We start from the raw sequence: 19095 nt of genomic DNA, 5'->3' as shown, positions 1-19095 counted from the left end.
ACGTGTTCTTGTTTGATCTGCGTGGAATGCAAGTGTCGACCTCGCAGGACCCGACACTTTATGCTAGGAAACAACTTTATTGGTGGTCCGGCAGAGCTTTCGCAGACCAGGCTTCGGGTCTTTCTACGTATGGACGTCGAGGACTTGCCTCAACGCCACCTCGGGGGCCTGCTGAACGGACCAAAGTTGGTCGCCGAGGCTGGGGGGGTTCAAGACAACAACCTACTGTGACGAAGGGGTTCCGGTGTTAGCAGGTTGTGGTGTTTGGGTACAATGCCTGAACACCTGGTTATTGTGGCGACCTCAGTGTGAGGAGGTGGTAGAAGAGCTTGGTAGTCTCATGGCGGCTCGTTCAGCAGTCTGGTTCAGCAGTAATATACGACGCTCGCCTGCGTGGTTCGCGAGAACGTGTGCCTACACGTGTGCCGTCTCGTTTATGTTGCATTGAATTTCTGTTGACTCTCCCGTGTGAGCCGCTGACCGCAGAAAGGCTGCCTATCAGGCCCAACATTGTCTTGAATAAGCAAAAAAAATTGGGTGATGTCGTACTCCTTAACCGGTTAAGTACTTACCTTGTGAAGTTTCTGGAAGCTTTAGCGTGGTAATGTCTGAAAACACCAAAAACACTTTAAAGATTTACCATCACTGTGGATTTCACGTGCAAAATGATCAGCGAAAAACCTAACAATGTTATTTCGACTTCCATTTTCATCATTATTAATTCACCCGCAGATAGCGAGACCAAATTCCGGCTTCGTAGCCTACATTTTCAATTGGGGCGAAAATGCTTTAGGCCCACGTGCACACATCTGGATGTAGGTTAAAAACCCCCCGGAGGTCGAAATTTCCGAAGCCATTCACTAGGGCGTCTCTCATAACCATATTGGAGTTTTGCTATGTTAAACCCCACTAATAAATCAATGACTTAATCGATCGATCGATCGATCAATATTTGATAATAACGTATGACCGCGGAAATAATGACTAAAAAGCACTCAGACAATCATTTATTAGGCAAAACAGATTGATACTCCCATTTCCTTGATATTTTAAGCGTCATGTGCATTGCTGCTAAAATGATCCCGACTTTTTTGCGGAATATCTTATTGTGAAACTATCAACTTGAACATCACTGTTTTTAGTAACACCTCTCCCAGGTGGCCAAATTTCCGGAGACCTCTACTACAGCGTCTCTTATAACCGTATGGTGGTTTGGGGACGTTAAACCCCACATATCACCTTTAGTACCACCCCAGTTGCTAGATCGAGCGGCTACAGAGCCACAATTTAAAGATGAAAATCTGAAACATGAGTCTACTACTGGAATTGCTGATGAAAATTACTGCTTACCGCATCTCATTTTCGCGCAACTACAGCCTCATTACGTCAGTAAAAAATTGGTATTTTCAAGTGCTTCAGTCATGTCAATTGTGTGTTCACGGTTTCTTATGTTATTTATTATTCACCTAATTTTTTAGCAGTAAGCCAACTACTGAACAGCAAAAAAGGAAAACAAAAAAAAAACAGCCAGTGGTTTACGTACTACTTGGTGAGGATGTTTATTCATGCTTTTTCACAATTTCAGTCAAGGCTATTTCACAATTGGTTAATTCCAATACTATTGATAAGCTGCTGCCTTCATGCCGCATACAAAAGCCTCCAATAATTCATAAAATCGATGAGTGGCCTGTAAACGACTGTAGCTGCATCGGTGCCTAAAACGAAGTCCAAGTGCGTGAATTCCAGCTCTGGAACAACGTAGTCAAGCACCACATTCGGCAGGCTCCTCCGAAGTGTGGAAACATCTTCAGGGTTAGCAAAGAAGTCATTTCTGGCGCTGAAGAGTGCCACTGGAGCTGTAATCTTCGAGAAATCGTAGGCCGGACTTTTCACCTTTAAAAATTATGTGGGAAAAAAATTAGTTGCCTAAGCAGTCACTTCAAGAGCCTTTCCACAAAGAACTAATGAATATTGGTCTTGTGAACCATTCTGCAATTACTTAAGTAACTGTAGTAAAATATAAACTTCGATTTTGCATCAGATAATTAGACGCATGGCAAAACTCGGTGACATCACAATATATGCGCAGATCTGTTGTATATTTAACAGCCTGTTATTGAAAAACAAGCCAAGTGTAATTCAATTGGTTTTTAACTCGTTTATATTTTCTCATGCTTGTAAATGATACCCAGATAACAAGCTGACCAATGGCGACACGATGACATAGGTTTTGTTGAAAGCATCTCTCCAATAAGATGGCTCTTCCTCGCCGTGGTGGTATAGTAGTTAAGGTACTCGGCTGCTGACCCGCAGGTGGCGGGATCAAATCCCGGCTGCATTTTCGGTGGTGGTGAAAATGGTGTAGGCTTGTGTGCCCAGATTTGGCTGCACGTTAAGGAACCCCAGCTGGTCAGAATTTCCAGGGCCTTCCACTATGGTGTCTCTCGTAATGATGTGGTAGTTTTGGGATGTTATTCTCCCCTCCCCCAATATCAATGAATCCAATGATGGCTTTGAATGATTCATTGTTTCCTCAAATATTGTGTCATTAAAATTTGCATAGTACAGTGTTGTGTGTGCACCATAGAGTTTCCTAAATATACACTAGGGGGAACTCTGACGCTAGTGTCTATGGGAGCTTCAATGCACGGTGCTTCAGCAAGTTTGGGAATGATGAGTTTTACACGGATTTGTTTGATCTTCGTGCTTATGACTCCATGTGTGTTCGTGTGGCTTGGAGCTGTTTGTCCCAAAACAAACCTAAGCAAATGTTCACCGGTTACACTCCACCACATCACTACTTTAGGCTTATCATTTCAGAGCGGGTCATGAAGTTCAAAAAGGGTTTGTTTTTTCCTTCGAAGTAGAACCGAAACACCGCAATAAACGAAGCCACATGTATGATTCGTCATCCGCAAGTAAGAAGACCAGGCAAATTCGTGTACTATACACCATTCCCATAGTCGCTTAACGATTGGTTGCCAGAGTACCCTCTTGTTAATTTAGGAAATTCTATGGCGTGGACTACTTTGTGTAACCTCTTTTGACAACATATGATTGATATGTGTGGTTTAACGTCCCGAAACCACCATATTAATATGAGAGACGCCGTAGTGGACGGCTCCGGAAATTTTGACCACCTGGGGTTCTTTAACATACACTCAAATCATATATATATATATATATATATATATATATATATATATATATATATATATATATATATATATATATATATATATATATATATATATATATATATATATATATATATATATATATATATATATATATATGTATATATGTATATATATATATATATATGTGTGTGTGTGTGTGTGTGTGTGTGTGAGAGAGAGACATATGATGGGTGGATGGCTGGTTTGTAGAAGCAGAGGAGGAAGAAGTGATACAGAATAACTATGGCGTATGAGCCAGGCCACGTCTCCCGTTTCCCGTTCATCGTAGCGTCACACGAGTCAGCAGGATGAAGACCTGGGCGCCACATTCATCAACCGACCACCATCTTTGAACGTCTCAGCAAGACACAGTGACTGAACGTGGACCACGAAAGTACATTCCAACTCTACACCAAGACCAGCATCATGACAGCACCATCAGACGGCCTTGACATCCCCAAGTACACCGCATCAGTGGACGACGGGCCCGTACAGGACTGGTTCTACCTTTTCGAGCTTCCACGCTGCCGCTGCATCCTGGTCGGAACGGGAGATGATCACAAACTTCACTGACTACATCTCAGGTGAGACATTCAAATTTTACCTCACCCGCATCTTCGAGAATGATGAGTCTTGGAAAAAGATCAAAGAAGAAATGATCACCCGTTTTAAAGAATACAATGGAGACCCGTCCATACTTCATCAGCGGAAAGCTTTTCAACTCAACCATCACAGTTACGCGAAGTGTTCCCGCAGTAAGCCTATTTTCCAAATGAGACCCCAGAGGAAATATACCGCCATTGTACCATCATATGACTTTTCCGAAACGTCACGCATTACAACACCAACTAGGGACTTGCACGTCGCAGCAGAGAAGGTAATGCCACCGCACACGCCGATAGGAATGTAGACCATTTTGCCAAAAGACCGAACTTACGGTTGGATTTTTCATGAGCAATTAAACCAGCATTTCCTATGTATTTACGGCACCATAATACTTCAGGTATTACTGAACAACCCGAATCACTTGATGCTTCGTGTCGCACACATGGCCCACGCGTCTTCGGACGCGTGACGGCATTTACCCATGACGAGTTAGTAAATCCGCATGAAACCAAACCACACAACGAATGTTCACAGAAATCACATTTGTTCAAAGTATTCAGCTCAGCAGTTCCACAAAGACAGAAGCATTCACAATCAGCATCTTGTGAAGAAAAGTGTTCTGCAGAAGCGTCGAGTGTTCATCAATCACAAGATCGAAGCAACGTGAATCCAGTATACAACCTCACTGCCTATAATGAAAACAAAACCACACGTTCGACTTCTGATGACCTAAGTACGCTTCAGGCGACCACCAACAACGAACGGTTTATAAATACAGAAGATTCAAGTGCACCGAGCCCGCCACATTATCTTGCGCCGAAAACAGTTGCATTGGTTGGCACCGTAAAAGCCTGTGGAGGACTCGCTAAGAATCCTGGCACACCGCGATCAACGTCACACCACAAGCAAGTTGACGAAAACAAGAAACTACAACGTCAACGTATACTTCAACATTGTCAACGACGAAACAAAACTTCATCGAGTGCACTCTTAAGGCTTAAAGAACATTGCAAAAAGGCCCATCATGGTGGATACATTCTCCACCAAAGATCAAGAATGTGCCTTCCATCGAAACATTTGCGACATCGCCATAGAAAAATCTCCAAAAGCCACAAAAGCACCCCTTGTACTCAACAGAAACACAGGCAGCGCCGAATCAACCTCGATCACACGCAAGCTGCCGGCACGGCCTGTGCCACGACGAAGAATTCGATGCCTACGACATTCTACCTTCAAGTGCTCCAAGGACTTCCAACCTTGTTCGTTCCTCGCAGCTGCTCAAGTCATGTCATGGTCAGTGCAGTTTTGCAAGACGCGGTTACCTTCTCCAGAACGCCACAGCCAACCTCGCCCACCAGAACTCCCCCATGCATTTACCGGACTGCTACTCTTTTCTGAAGTTTTGCGAGTTTACGGAACACCACTTGTACATAAAACCAATTGTGCATTTTGACATTTGTGACTTCTCAACCTTGCCTTGTTTACTTTTTCTTGTTCGTAATCCATGCCTTCTTTTGGGGGGAGGGGGAATCATGTGACATATGATGGGATGGATGGTTTGTAGAAGCGGAAGAGAAAGAAGTGATATAGAATAAACATGGCGTATGAGCCAGGCCACGTCTCCCGTTCATCGTAGCGTCACACACACACACACACACACATACAGATATATATATATATATATATATATATATATATATATATATATATATATATATATATATATATATATATATATATATATATATATATATATATATATATATATATATATATATATATATTATCCGTATATGGAAGAAGACGCACGTACGAAGTGATTTTATTGACGTTTCGGCCGTGGGTACGGCCTTCATCAGAAGCTGATGAAGGCCGGACTTGTTTTTGGTATATATATATATATATATATATATATATATATATATATATATATATATATATATATATATATATATATATATATATATATATATATATATATATATATATATATATATATATATATAAATATGAAAGTAGATGCGCTTTCACATAACAACTGTTTATTGTGCCGACGTTTCGACAGGAACCCTGTCTTTTTCAAGGCATAATACTATTTACACATGTTCCGTGCTTTTTTTATATCCTGTCGAGACAGGAGGGGAGGGGTCAAATGAGAAAGAGAGACAAAAAAAAGAAAAAAAAAAAAAAGAAGGAAGAAACAGCGAAACGGGAGGACAAACAATAAATAAAATATAGAAATTCTAGGAGAAGAAGCAAGACCGACATGGCGTAATTAGAAAGAGGCAGCATTTCAACAGAGTAGGGCAGAGGTAGATGAGGAGTGTCATCATTGTCAACAATACCTCCCCCGCACCCACACTTCCCCAAGTGGGCAGGGAGCCGCCGTTTTTGTATTTCCCCTTTCCGTGTAGTCCGCTGGCGGCTCGTTCCTCTTTGAAGTGTATGACAAGTTAATGGGGAGGGCTTAAGTGCTTTAAGTGCATGCTGGTGGCATCGGGAGTAGCGAAAAAGCCGGTGAATGAGGCACTGCCATCGATATTCATTATATGCATTGGTTCCTTGTCAGTGAAGGAAAAGAATGTGCGTTAAAGGATTAACGAAGGAGAAAAAAAAAAAAAACAGGGGGGGGGGGGGGGGAGAGACTGTACCACTCCGGGACAGTCACCACACAGTTGAGGCCCACTGGGAAGATATGCGCGCATGTAGGAAAAAGTTAACGAAACCACCTAGCTGTCAGCTCCTTGTCAGTGAAGGAACAGAATGTGCGCTGAAGCTTGACGAAGAAAAAAAGGAAAAAAAAAGGGGGGGGGGGACCGTACGACCTCCGGGACCACTTATCTGTGCGTTCCGGCTGTGCTTGATTAGGCAAATCGTTTCTATGTTGTCAGATGCATAGGCCAAAAGCTTCGTTAGCGGGTAATATTATTGTCGTAATGAAACCGGACTGATTAGAGAGAAGCGTTTGCGTCTTTTAGCGGTCGTAACGCAGACAGAGTGCCTGGGTGTTCATTTATTCCGTATTTTATCGTGTTAAATTTGTAGATAAAATAAGATTCCCGTTGTTCCCGTTCTCTGATTGTTCGAAAGTTGTTTTCTAGTAGTGTAACCCTGATGTCATCAAAGCTGTGGTCTTTTAATGTGCAGTGTTTTGAAAGTGGAAGGCCTGGAAGAGATCGTACATGTGCCCGATGGTTGTTGAATCTAATTCTAAACGGAGTGTCTGTCTGGCCCACGTATTGCATGTTACATACCCCACATTCCAAGAGGTATATGACATTGTCTGAGTCACAGTCTAGTGCACCTCTTATCCTGTGCTTAAAATCCGAGTGGGTGCTTTTCGCCACTGTCGTTGTCTGCATGTGTTTGCATACCCTGCATCTGCTTTTTCCGCAAGGGTGACACCCAATTTGAGGTTTCACACCTATCTTTGAATTTATTAAATGATCCTTTATATTTTTCGGCCTTCTGTATACAACACAAGGAGGAGAAGTGAAAATTTTGGATAGTCGCACGCTCTGTTCCAATATGTTAAAGTGTTTTCTTAGGACCTTGTTTATGTTCGGTGGGTTGCTCGTGAAAGTTAATAGCAAGTTTTTGTTGCGGTGTTGGTCGGCGTTTCTCTGGTGGTTGAGAAGAATCTGGCGGTCCAGATTTTCAGCTTTTTTGATGGCGTCATCGATGATAGCTGGTGGGTATTCTTGATTAAGGAGTACTTCGCGCATATGTGTGCTGTTTTTGTGGAAGTCCTCGGTGCGGGAGCAGATTCGTCGAAATCTGTGTGCTTGGGAATAGGGAATGCTGGTCTTGCAATGTCGCGGGTGGCAGCTTTTGAAGTGCAGGTATTGTTGCCTGTCTGTAGGTTTTCTGTATACGTTAGTTACCAACGCACCATCGTCAACTCGAATGAGTACATCAAGAAAGTTTATTTCAGTGTTAGAGTAGGTGTGTGTAAAATAAATGCTGGGGTGTACCTGGTTGAATGCCTGTATGAATTTGAGGAGCTCGTTTTCCGAATGTGTCCAAATTATGAATATATCATCTAGGTACCGTTTATAGAGTAATGGTTTGATATTACAAGATGAAAGAAAATTGGACTCTATGTGGTGCATGAATATGTTGGCGTAGTTTGGGGCCATTCTTGTACCCATTGCCGTACCGCTGATTTGAAGATAGTACTGGTTGTTAAATTCAAAGCTGTTCAAATCGAGTACAAGTCTTGTGAAGATTTCAATTACTTTTTTGCTTGGATAAGCGACAGGGTTGTGTGTGCCATACGATTCAACAAGTGCCCTTACACCATCGTCATGTGGGATATTTGTGTAGAGTGAGCTAACATCCAATGTTACGAGAAATGCACCGTCTGGAATTTTCACGTCTGCTATTTCCCGAAGGAAGTGGTTTGTGTCACGCAAGAAGGACTCATGTGTGGGTGGTATGTCTTTGATTAAAGAATCAATATAACTGGAAATGGGTTCCGTTAACGTTCCCGTGCCTGATATAATGGGTCTGCCAGGGTTATTCTCTTTATGAATCTTCGGCAGCATGTAAAAACGACCAGGCGCCGAATGTACCGTAATAAGTGCCTTTTTAAGCTTTGAATTAATGGCGCCTTCACGTGTGAGATTCTCTAGGGTTGTTACAATGATTTTTTTGTGCTCCGTGGTAGGGTCAAAGTCGAGGTGTTTGTAGAATTGTTTGTTATTTAGTTGTCGCTTGCCTTCCTCGATGTAGTCCGATCTATTCAGAACAACAATCGCGCCTCCTTTGTCTGCTGGTTTGATGACGAGATCTTCGCAGTTGCTCAACGTGAGTAGTGCCTCTTTTTCTCTTTTTGATATGTTATTCATGCTTGGTTTGTGCACTTTGTACGCATGTATAACATCTTTTTGAACCGCGTCTATATAGAGATCCAGATGTCGATCTCTGTTGGCGTCTGGGGTCCATTGCCGTCCAATTACCCCACGAAAAAGTGCGTTATCTTTTGCGGGTTTATCAAAGAAATATTCCTCCAATCTTAAATTTCGTGCGAAGTTGTCTAGGTCTTTTAGGAGCGTGAATTCATCATACCAAGAATACGGCACGAACTTCACGTGCAAAGCCTCGAGCAATATGTACTGGCGGGTACGGCTCCGAAGGGGCTGCGCTTGTCGCTAACACCATCGATGCATAACTTTGCCGAAGGGGAAATGAAACGGTGGAACGAAATTCTCGATCACGCCACACAGGAGCTAACGAAGGTCACCATCGAACACTGTAGAAAGACTCTAAACGCACTGACAGACGAGGAGCGGTATTTAAGAAATATCTTTTCTCTTTCGGAGTGGGAAACTAAAGAACTAGACGTATTTGAGCACAAAAAAACGGAGGAAATTGAAAAACTTAAGAAGAAGAAATTTGCGCGGGACAATGTGTCACAAGCTATACCCACTGCTGCTTACAGAAAAAATACCAAATCATCTCACGTTCAAAAAAATTTGCCACCACACCCCAAAGAGCCAAACGTTATTAACCTTTCCGACAAAGAACTTAGCAAAGAAGAATTGAGTATACTATCACGCGGACTCACATTCTGCCCTGGCAACGGAAGGTATGATGAATTCACGCTCCTAAAAGACCTAGACAACTTCGCACGAAATTTAAGATTGGAGGAATATTTCTTTGATAAACCCGCAAAAGATAACGCACTTTTTCGTGGGGTAATTGGACGGCAATGGACCCCAGACGCCAACAGAGATCGACATCTGGATCTCTATATAGACGCGGTTCAAAAAGATGTTATACATGCGTACAAAGTGCACAAACCAAGCATGAATAACATATCAAAAAGAGAAAAAGAGGCACTACTCACGTTGAGCAACTGCGAAGATCTCGTCATCAAACCAGCAGACAAAGGAGGCGCGATTGTTGTTCTGAATAGATCGGACTACATCGAGGAAGGCAAGCGACAACTAAATAACAAACAATTCTACAAACACCTCGACTTTGACCCTACCACGGAGCACAAAAAAATCATTGTAACAACCCTAGAGAATCTCACACGTGAAGGCGCCATTAATTCAAAGCTTAAAAAGGCACTTATTACGGTACATTCGGCGCCTGGTCGTTTTTACATGCTGCCGAAGATTCATAAAGAGAATAACCCTGGCAGACCCATTATATCAGGCACGGGAACGTTAACGGAACCCATTTCCAGTTATATTGATTCTTTAATCAAAGACATACCACCCACACATGAGTCCTTCTTGCGTGACACAAACCACTTCCTTCGGGAAATAGCAGACGTGAAAATTCCAGACGGTGCATTTCTCGTAACATTGGATGTTAGCTCACTCTACACAAATATCCCACATGACGATGGTGTAAGGGCACTTGTTGAATCGTATGGCACACACAACCCTGTCGCTTATCCAAGCAAAAAAGTAATTGAAATCTTCACAAGACTTGTACTCGATTTGAACAGCTTTGAATTTAACAACCAGTACTATCTTCAAATCAGCGGTACGGCAATGGGTACAAGAATGGCCCCAAACTACGCCAACATATTCATGCACCACATAGAGTCCAATTTTCTTTCATCTTGTAATATCAAACCATTACTCTATAAACGGTACCTAGATGATATATTCATAATTTGGACACATTCGGAAAACGAGCTCCTCAAATTCATACAGGCATTCAACCAGGTACACCCCAGCATTTATTTTACACACACCTACTCTAACACTGAAATAAACTTTCTTGATGTACTCATTCGAGTTGACGATGGTGCGTTGGTAACTAACGTATACAGAAAACCTACAGACAGGCAACAATACCTGCACTTCAAAAGCTGCCACCCGCGACATTGCAAGACCAGCATTCCCTATTCCCAAGCACACAGATTTCGACGAATCTGCTCCCGCACCGAGGACTTCCACAAAAACAGCACACATATGCGCGAAGTACTCCTTAATCAAGAATACCCACCAGCTATCATCGATGACGCCATCAAAAAAGCTGAAAATCTGGACCGCCAGATTCTTCTCAACCACCAGAGAAACGCCGACCAACACCGCAACAAAAACTTGCTATTAACTTTCACGAGCAACCCACCGAACATAAACAAGGTCCTAAGAAAACACTTTAACATATTGGAACAGAGCGTGCGACTATCCAAAATTTTCACTTCTCCTCCTTGTGTTGTATACAGAAGGCCGAAAAATATAAAGGATCATTTAATAAATTCAAAGATAGGTGTGAAACCTCAAATTGGGTGTCACCCTTGCGGAAAAAGCAGATGCAGGGTATGCAAACACATGCAGACAACGACAGTGGCGAAAAGCACCCACTCGGATTTTAAGCACAGGATAAGAGGTGCACTAGACTGTGACTCAGACAATGTCATATACCTCTTGGAATGTGGGGTATGTAACATGCAATACGTGGGCCAGACAGACACTCCGTTTAGAATTAGATTCAACAACCATCGGGCACATGTACGATCTCTTCCAGGCCTTCCACTTTCAAAACACTGCACATTAAAAGACCACAGCTTTGATGACATCAGGGTTACACTACTAGAAAACAACTTTCGAACAATCAGAGAACGGGAACAACGGGAATCTTATTTTATCTACAAATTTAACACGATAAAATACGGAATAAATGAACACCCAGGCACTCTGTCTGCGTTACGACCGCTAAAAGACGCAAACGCTTCTCTCTAATCAGTCCGGTTTCATTACGACAATAATATTACCCGCTAACGAAGCTTTTGGCCTATGCATCTGACAACATAGAAACGATTTGCCTAATCAAGCACAGCCGGAACGCACAGATAAGTGGTCCCGGAGGTCGTACGGTCCCCCCCCCCCTTTTTTTTTTCCTTTTTTTCTTCGTCAAGCTTCAGCGCACATTCTGTTCCTTCACTGACAAGGAGCTGACAGCTAGGTGGTTTCGTTAACTTTTTCCTACATGCGCGCATATCTTCCCAGTGGGCCTCAACTGTGTGGTGACTGTCCCGGAGTGGTACAGTCTCTCCCCCCCCCCCCCCCCTGTTTTTTTTTTTTTTTCTCCTTCGTTAATCCTTTAACGCACATTCTTTTCCTTCACTGACAAGGAACCAATGCATATAATGAATATCGATGGCAGTGCCTCATTCACCGGCTTTTTCGCTACTCCCGATGCCACCAGCATGCACTTAAAGCACTTAAGCCCTCCCCATTAACTTGTCATACACTTCAAAGAGGAACGAGCCGCCAGCGGACTACACGGAAAGGGGAAATACAAAAACGGCGGCTCCCTGCCCACTTGGGGAAGTGTGGGTGCGGGGGAGGTATTGTTGACAATGATGACACTCCTCATCTACCTCTGCCCTACTCTGTTGAAATGCTGCCTCTTTCTAATTACGCCATGTCGGTCTTGCTTCTTCTCCTAGAATTTCTATATTTTATTTATTGTTTGTCCTCCCGTTTCGCTGTTTCTTCCTTCTTTTTTTTTTTTCTTTTTTTTGTCTCTCTTTCTCATTTGACCCCTCCCCTCCTGTCTCGACAGGATATAAAAAAAGCACGGAACATGTGTAAATAGTATTATGCCTTGAAAAAGACAGGGTTCCTGTCGAAACGTCGGCACAATAAACAGTTGTTATGTGAAAGCGCATCTACTTTCATATTTATAACCTTGCGGCAACCGAAGTTATTCTTCTATATATATATATATATATATATGGCTCCGCAATGGTAAATTTATAATCTAAAGAACACAGACAGGACACCCATACGAAGGAAAGAACCTGAATTGTGCAATGCCTCGGCTTCCCTATTTCTCATAGTTCAGAACAGCAAAAGACAATGGGGCACATAATGAACAGAAACACAAGGACGGCAGTCGGAACTCTTCTGAGCCTTCTAGTTACTTTTATTCGCGTGGTTTGGATCCACGAGATTGACGTATTTAGAAGAATAATAATGAGGTAGTGGGCACTAAATACTAATATTAAATTACGAACAACGTAGAAAACCGTCGTTAGATCTTACAAATACCTGGTGATCTATATGCTTCATTTTATTCGAAGTTATGATAATTCGTTAAAAAAATAATGGCACTGAAACATTTTTTTTTACCAGTGCACTTGTCTTCGTCAAGGCGGCTAGTGTATACTGGTTATTTGAATGCACGCTATTCATTCGTGTGAAAAGAAGAACATAAAGACTATAGGAAGGGAAGAAATGAAAGGCAGGGAGGTCAACGAGACGCACGTCCGGTTTGCTACCCTGCAGTGGGGGAAGGGGTGAGGGGTTAATATTATTAAATTTCAGTGAAGTTGATTCACTGGAGGGTGTTTGAGCCTTTCTAGCTTATAGCGCTGCGTTATTTCATGGTAACTATCCACGCGGTCCTCCCATTGCCACTCTTTCTTGCGTATAACTCCGGTTGAAACGGCGTTGGCGTTCGCAAAAGCTCGGTTATTGACCTCTCGTGCAGCCACGTGCGCGGCCTTGTTGCTGGCCAGCGGTGTTTTTGTGTGTGCGGTGTTTCATGTGACAAAATTATTATAGAATTTTCTTTATTCATTAGGATTCGTAGCGCTTTTCGGGGAAAACGGCCATTAGCATAGCTAGGTATTGCCGCTTGCGAGTCACTAATTACAACTTCGGATTCAGTGGTGGCAACGGCGAGCGTGATGGCCTCCTCAGACGTCTCGGTTAGGGGCGTTCGCAGCGTAGCGTTAGTCTTACATGCCCACTGTCAACCACCGCGGCCACGTAACCCACACTTGCACGCGTATCTGGCTGCGTCTACGAATACCACTCTTCCTTGCGATGTTCGTATTTTCTCTGCAATTATTGCGCTCTCTTCGACCAGTTTCATGTTCCGGGTGCGCATTTTTGGGCAACCACGGAATCACTATTCTTTCCATCACCTAAGCGGGAACGTCGGTATTTTGTTGATTTGCTGTTATATGTGCATTTCTCAAATTACACAAAAAGGTAACGGGTTACATTCAATGAGTTAGATGTGAATAGACCTTCAGAGCCAGTCAAAATCTATCTAAGGTAGATGTTGCACTCAAAACACTTTCTTTTTCGCTTTTCGGAAGAAAGGGGTCGGGTTTCGATAAAATCGTTGATTACTGTTCTCTCTACATTATCAAGAACTAGACACTACACAAGTCAAGACACATAGGATTCTCGCAATGGTGATCTTGATAATCATCATAATTTTCAGAACAGTAATCAGAAACATTCTTATATTTCATGCTCCTCGACAACACTAGTAGTTCAGCGTTATAGACAGCCTACAAAACTCACTCAGCACCGCCTTAATCTGCCGGGGGGGGGGGGGGGCACTACATTATTTATTGAGGCAAAAGTTTTCGAAATAATGTGGGAAACCACCAACCATACCCAAATAGCTTGCTCAGGCATAAATGGCAGTAATTTCAGTATTTGTTGCAATAACACTATTCTCTTTTGCCACTGTGTGCTAAGGATATTGAAGTGGTTTTTTTTTTAAGCTTTCAGACTCAAACTTTTACGTATGAATAACTGGAAATCAGTGCTATGCTTGGAGAGCGTGCTGAAAAATGTAGGTTTTTCTTACTGTGCCATAGAAGTCAAAGTTCCTAAGGGGCCCATAATTGTACTTGACGAAGTTCTTTGCTCGGATGATCTGAAAAAAGGAAAGATGAACATTAATATCACTATCACACATGCCTGCTTAAAAAATACATTATTTCGGCAGTACCAATAGGTACAAATTGCGAAATATTTATTCATGGCATATAAATAAACAAGACCATATTTATATTATTTACACATAACAGCACGAATGTAGTGCATGGCGGACGCTTTCTTCCTTCTTTCTTGAGAGCTCACGCGTTCATTTTGATGGCCTCTTCTTCTCCATCTTCTGAACTAAATGTAAATATTCAATTTATATCTTAAGGTGCACAAGAACGTCAAGCGTCAAAATAATCAAGGCGTAAAGGTAAGTCGCCTCATCGCTGGTACCCCATTTAGAAGAGCCAATCTATCTTTCGCACGATTGCTTCTTACTGCTCATCGACTAAAGCTATGTACGGCTGTATAAAGTAGTTCATCAGTATCGGGGCTTCAGCAAACCGGTAATAGTGCATTTACTGTGTGGTCCTATTTCTCCACCATAGGTGCATGATTTCTTTATCTGTTTACCTCCCAACATTCTTTCTATTTTCAAGACGAATTGAACATACTGTTGAACGAAATACAAAAGTGAGCAATAAACAGTGGAAAAAACGCCACGTCACATCTCAAGTTTACCTCGGGGCGGATGCAGTTAGCTGCCCTTCTATTTGCCGATGTGGTGTTCACGTGACTAAGAAGCTTCAAATTGACAGCCTAAGTTTGTCGCGCAACATAATGTCCCGTGTGAACACTACTTATAAAACCCTGATATCTCAGGAATATGCCAGCGTAACTGCATATAAGTATTATGAGAACGAACATCTTTGTTTTACATATGAGCCAGTTTAGAGTCGTGCCTTGTTTCTTGTCTGACGTCGTAGCTAAGATAATACTCGGAGCGCCCACTAGATGGTTCTGTGGTAGAGCTCTCGCTCCACTCCGGCGCGTGCTTTGGCTATGAGTGGAGACCACTAGCGGTGCTGCGCTGCTCTGTATAATGAAAGCGCTTGCTTCTCTCTCTTTGTTTCCTTCACACAAAGCGTAGTAGTACGAATTGAGACATGAGCATGAGTGCGGCGGAGGTGAGGACTCGCAAAGTGGCTGTAAGCTTAACCATGAACGTCTATGACGATTATTAAAAAGCATTTCTTCCCCGAACTTTAGGTGGACTCAAGGCAGCTTCGCATACTACTCAGGGTTCTTTTTAAGGGGAGATCTGTGCAACTTTATTACTTCTACGACATGCAAGTGCCTGTAGAACTTAAAGCAAACTTTCTTAATTTTATTGATTATATTTTATTGTGAGAACATTCAAAATCGAAGGACATAATTCTAAAGATATGAATACTAAATATTTCACTAAATTATCAAAATATTGGCAAATCTCAAGTACAGTGGGAATCGATGATATGTGAAGCGCGAATGAGGAAGGTGCATATGTCCGCTTGAAGTCAGCACAGCATTCAAAGGCACACGTAAATGATTTCGTACATGGCTTCCGCGTATTTATTTTCATGTTTCGACGTGTCATTTACCTTCGTCGTCTATTCACGTCACGTGATTCTAAACTTAGTATATCGGAAGCTAGCAAAACGACCGCGAGCACAATACTAGCGCAGCATGTAGTGATGTTCTACATGACACGGATGTCACCATTATTATAATCGTACATGTTATTTACCTTCATCATTCATTTACGTTCCAAAATATCAAATTTGGCATATGTGAAGCCTGCGAAACGACCGCGAGCGCAATATTAGCGCAGCATTGAGTGATGTTTTACATGACACAGATGTCACCATTATTAGAATCGTACATGTGATTTACCTTCGTCATTCATGTACGTTCCAAAACATCTAATTTGGCATATGTGAAACTAGTGAATGGACCGCGAGCGCTCATGAGCGTGGCGTGTAGTCATGTCCTACATGACATGCATGTCATGATTTCCACGTTAGGGTCTGCCACCTATGTTCGCCATGCAGTCATGTCATACCATACCAGTTTTACAGTCTACCATGTGAACACAACAACGCAAAAGCAGCGAGAGCACGAAAGGTAAATCTGACATTCATGACATGTATGTCATAATTCTAAGTTTATGACTATTCATTTATGCTCGTCGTATAGTCATGCTATGCGATACCACTTTTGGTATCGATACCATTATCAAAGCGGCCAGGAGAGCTAAAAGTCGTAGGTGGATAGATAGATAGATAGATAGATAGATAGATAGATAGATAGATAGATAGATAGATAGATAGATAGATAGATAGATAGATAGATAGATAGATAGATAGATAGATAGATAGATAGATAGATAGATAGATAGATAGATAGATAGATAGATAGACAGACAGACAGACAGACAGACAGACAGACAGACAGACAGACAGACAGACAGACAGACAGACAGACAGACAGATAGACAGATAGATAGATAGATAGATAGATAGATAGATAGATAGATAGATAGATAGATAGATAGATAGATAGATAGATAGATAGATAGATAGATAGATAGATAGATAGATAGATAGATAGATAGATAGATAGATAGATAGATAGATAGATAGATAGATAGATAGATAGATAGATAGATAGATAGACAGACAGACAGACAGACAGACAGACAGACAGACAGACAGACAGACAGACAGACAGACAGACAGGCAGACAGACAGACAGACAGACAGACAGACAGACAGACAGATACGCGCACAGTCACCGAAGTTGACTAAGAAATGCTTCACCTGTAAAAGGTAATTTAACTTGTTTTTCTTGGCCTAGCTGGTACAATGGTTAGGCTTTTCTGCCGAAGACGCGAAAGTCGTACATTTGAACGTAGCTGATGTTGGTCGCACTTTGACGCAAGCGAAATGCTAGATGTCCATGTCCTGTGTGAAGTAAGTGCAATCCTAAAGAATACGGCATCGTCAAAATTTCCGCACATGACTACTACTACGTTGTTCCGGCTCGAAAACATTCCGTATAATAACTCGTCCGTCAAATATAATTGTTTTCCGTCAAATATAATAATTATTCCGTCAAATATAATTGTTTTTACTAACCTGGGCGTACTGTTCGACGTTCCTTTTGGAGGCACCGGAGGGGATATGACTAGTGTAGACGGCCAAGCGTGACTGGTAAAAAACGAATACACACGTTAAGGCCTACGGAGAATGCTTACGAGACAAAGGCCGATTTTCCAAAGCGATATCATGCTTAATTTCAATGTATTACGCCCGTGTCAGGCATGCAAGTCAAGTCAATACTTACGGAGAAAACATTTCGTTTAAAGTATGTTTTCCAGAGCCTGAGAGACGCTAGCGTAGTCTCACTTGCGGGAAAGTATACTCCTGCGGACATTTCTATACTCTTACTCATTATGCTGGTGCGGTGGCTCACCAACACTCATTCACATAACTTGCAATTGCCGACGAAAACTTGCACAGGGCAACTAATCCCTCATTGCATTCTACGAAATCCATAGGTCTTGGGAGGTGAGACTCATTTGACGGTACCCAAAAAGCCAGCAGGCAACCTCCGGACAAGCCAAGCAAGCTGCTCGAGCCAGTGAGGCCCTGGAGTACGGGCTCCACACACGCCAAGCTCAGTTTCTCGTTTCAATAAAACATTTACTCCACCTTCTCCGGTCGGAGTTCGTTCCATAAACGCAGATTTTGGCGACGTTTGTATAAAGGAAAGTGGCGTTGTTAAGCGGGAAAAATATATTTTGTTCCTATTTATAAGCAAACTTTAGACAATCCTATCTCTTAAACTGTTTCTCTGGCTTTGTTCTAATTGTAGACAGAATCGTAGACAGTCTACGCTGACAGTTTAAAGACAGCATCGCACCCATGTTTTCCGATAAAAGGGACACGACTGGATGGCTCGATGGATGGATGGATGAATTGATATGGCTGTGCCCTTTAGATCGGGCGGTGGCTAACGCCACCAAGCCGTAATACTTAGTCAACCAAAATCTGGATTTACTTTTTCCCTTTTAATGGTGAGGTTGAGGACTGTTTCTTTGCAGGGAAAAGTTTAATTTTCACTCGTGCCTTGACTTTAGCCACTTATCAGATAACCTCCTTCTAGTTAGGTCTACCCGCTTAAAGTTTATTTTGCCCTCCCGGTCCCTAAACCCCAGTGCTTTGAAAAACTCTGCGCCATCATCCTGAACTATAGGGTGAAGCCCTTTACAGAATATTATCAAGTGTTCGGCAGTTTCTTCTTTCTCTCCTCACGCACTGCATACTGTGTCTACCCCTTCGTATTTGGCCCGATATGTCTTGGTTCGCAGTACTCCCGTCCTTGCCTCAAACAGTAGAGAACTACCCCGAGTATTATCATAGATCCTTTCCTTGGCAATTTCCTGCTTAAAAGTTCGATAGATCTCTAGTGCGGACTTCTTAATGATGCCCATTTTCCACATGTCAGTCTCCGTTTCCTTCATTTTCTTCTTAACAGATAGTTCTTTTTGGTTTGGCCCCTGCTGTTCTCTAAGTATTTACCAGTCAATTTTCTGGTTCGCTTCCTCCATTTGGTATCGACATTCTTCATGTACAATTAGCTGAATACCTTCCTAGCCGAATGCTCCTCCCCCATTTCTCTCAATCGCTTTTCAAATTTTATCTTGCTGCCAGCTTCCTTGCCCTCAA

The 19095-nt window shown here is 42.3% G+C and overlaps 1 protein-coding gene across 2 annotated transcripts in view; it reads right to left on the bottom strand.

Moving 5' to 3' along the window:
* Positions 1 to 1534: 1534 nt before the first annotated feature.
* The window catches only part of LOC119165486 (lipase member K), a 54132-nt gene continuing 36571 nt past the window's right edge, over positions 1535 to 19095 (bottom strand). Inside the window, exons 7-9 of one of the 2 annotated variants that reach the window (XM_075872557.1) lie at positions 17503 to 17574; positions 14370 to 14438; positions 1535 to 1893 (exon numbers count right to left, since the gene is read on the bottom strand). In XM_075872557.1, coding sequence (XP_075728672.1) covers positions 1639 to 1893; positions 14370 to 14438; positions 17503 to 17574 — 396 coding nt within the window. In that variant the 3' untranslated portion in view covers positions 1535 to 1638. The remainder of the gene's footprint in view (positions 1894 to 14369; positions 14439 to 17502; positions 17575 to 19095) is intronic. The other variant, XM_075872558.1, reaches the window with a different exon arrangement.

Source organism: Rhipicephalus microplus, chromosome 8 (assembly GCF_043290135.1).
Source record: "Rhipicephalus microplus isolate Deutch F79 chromosome 8, USDA_Rmic, whole genome shotgun sequence".
Classification (NCBI taxonomy): Eukaryota; Metazoa; Arthropoda; class Arachnida; order Ixodida; family Ixodidae; genus Rhipicephalus; species Rhipicephalus microplus.
This window is presented reverse-complemented; position numbering and strand designations above follow the sequence as displayed.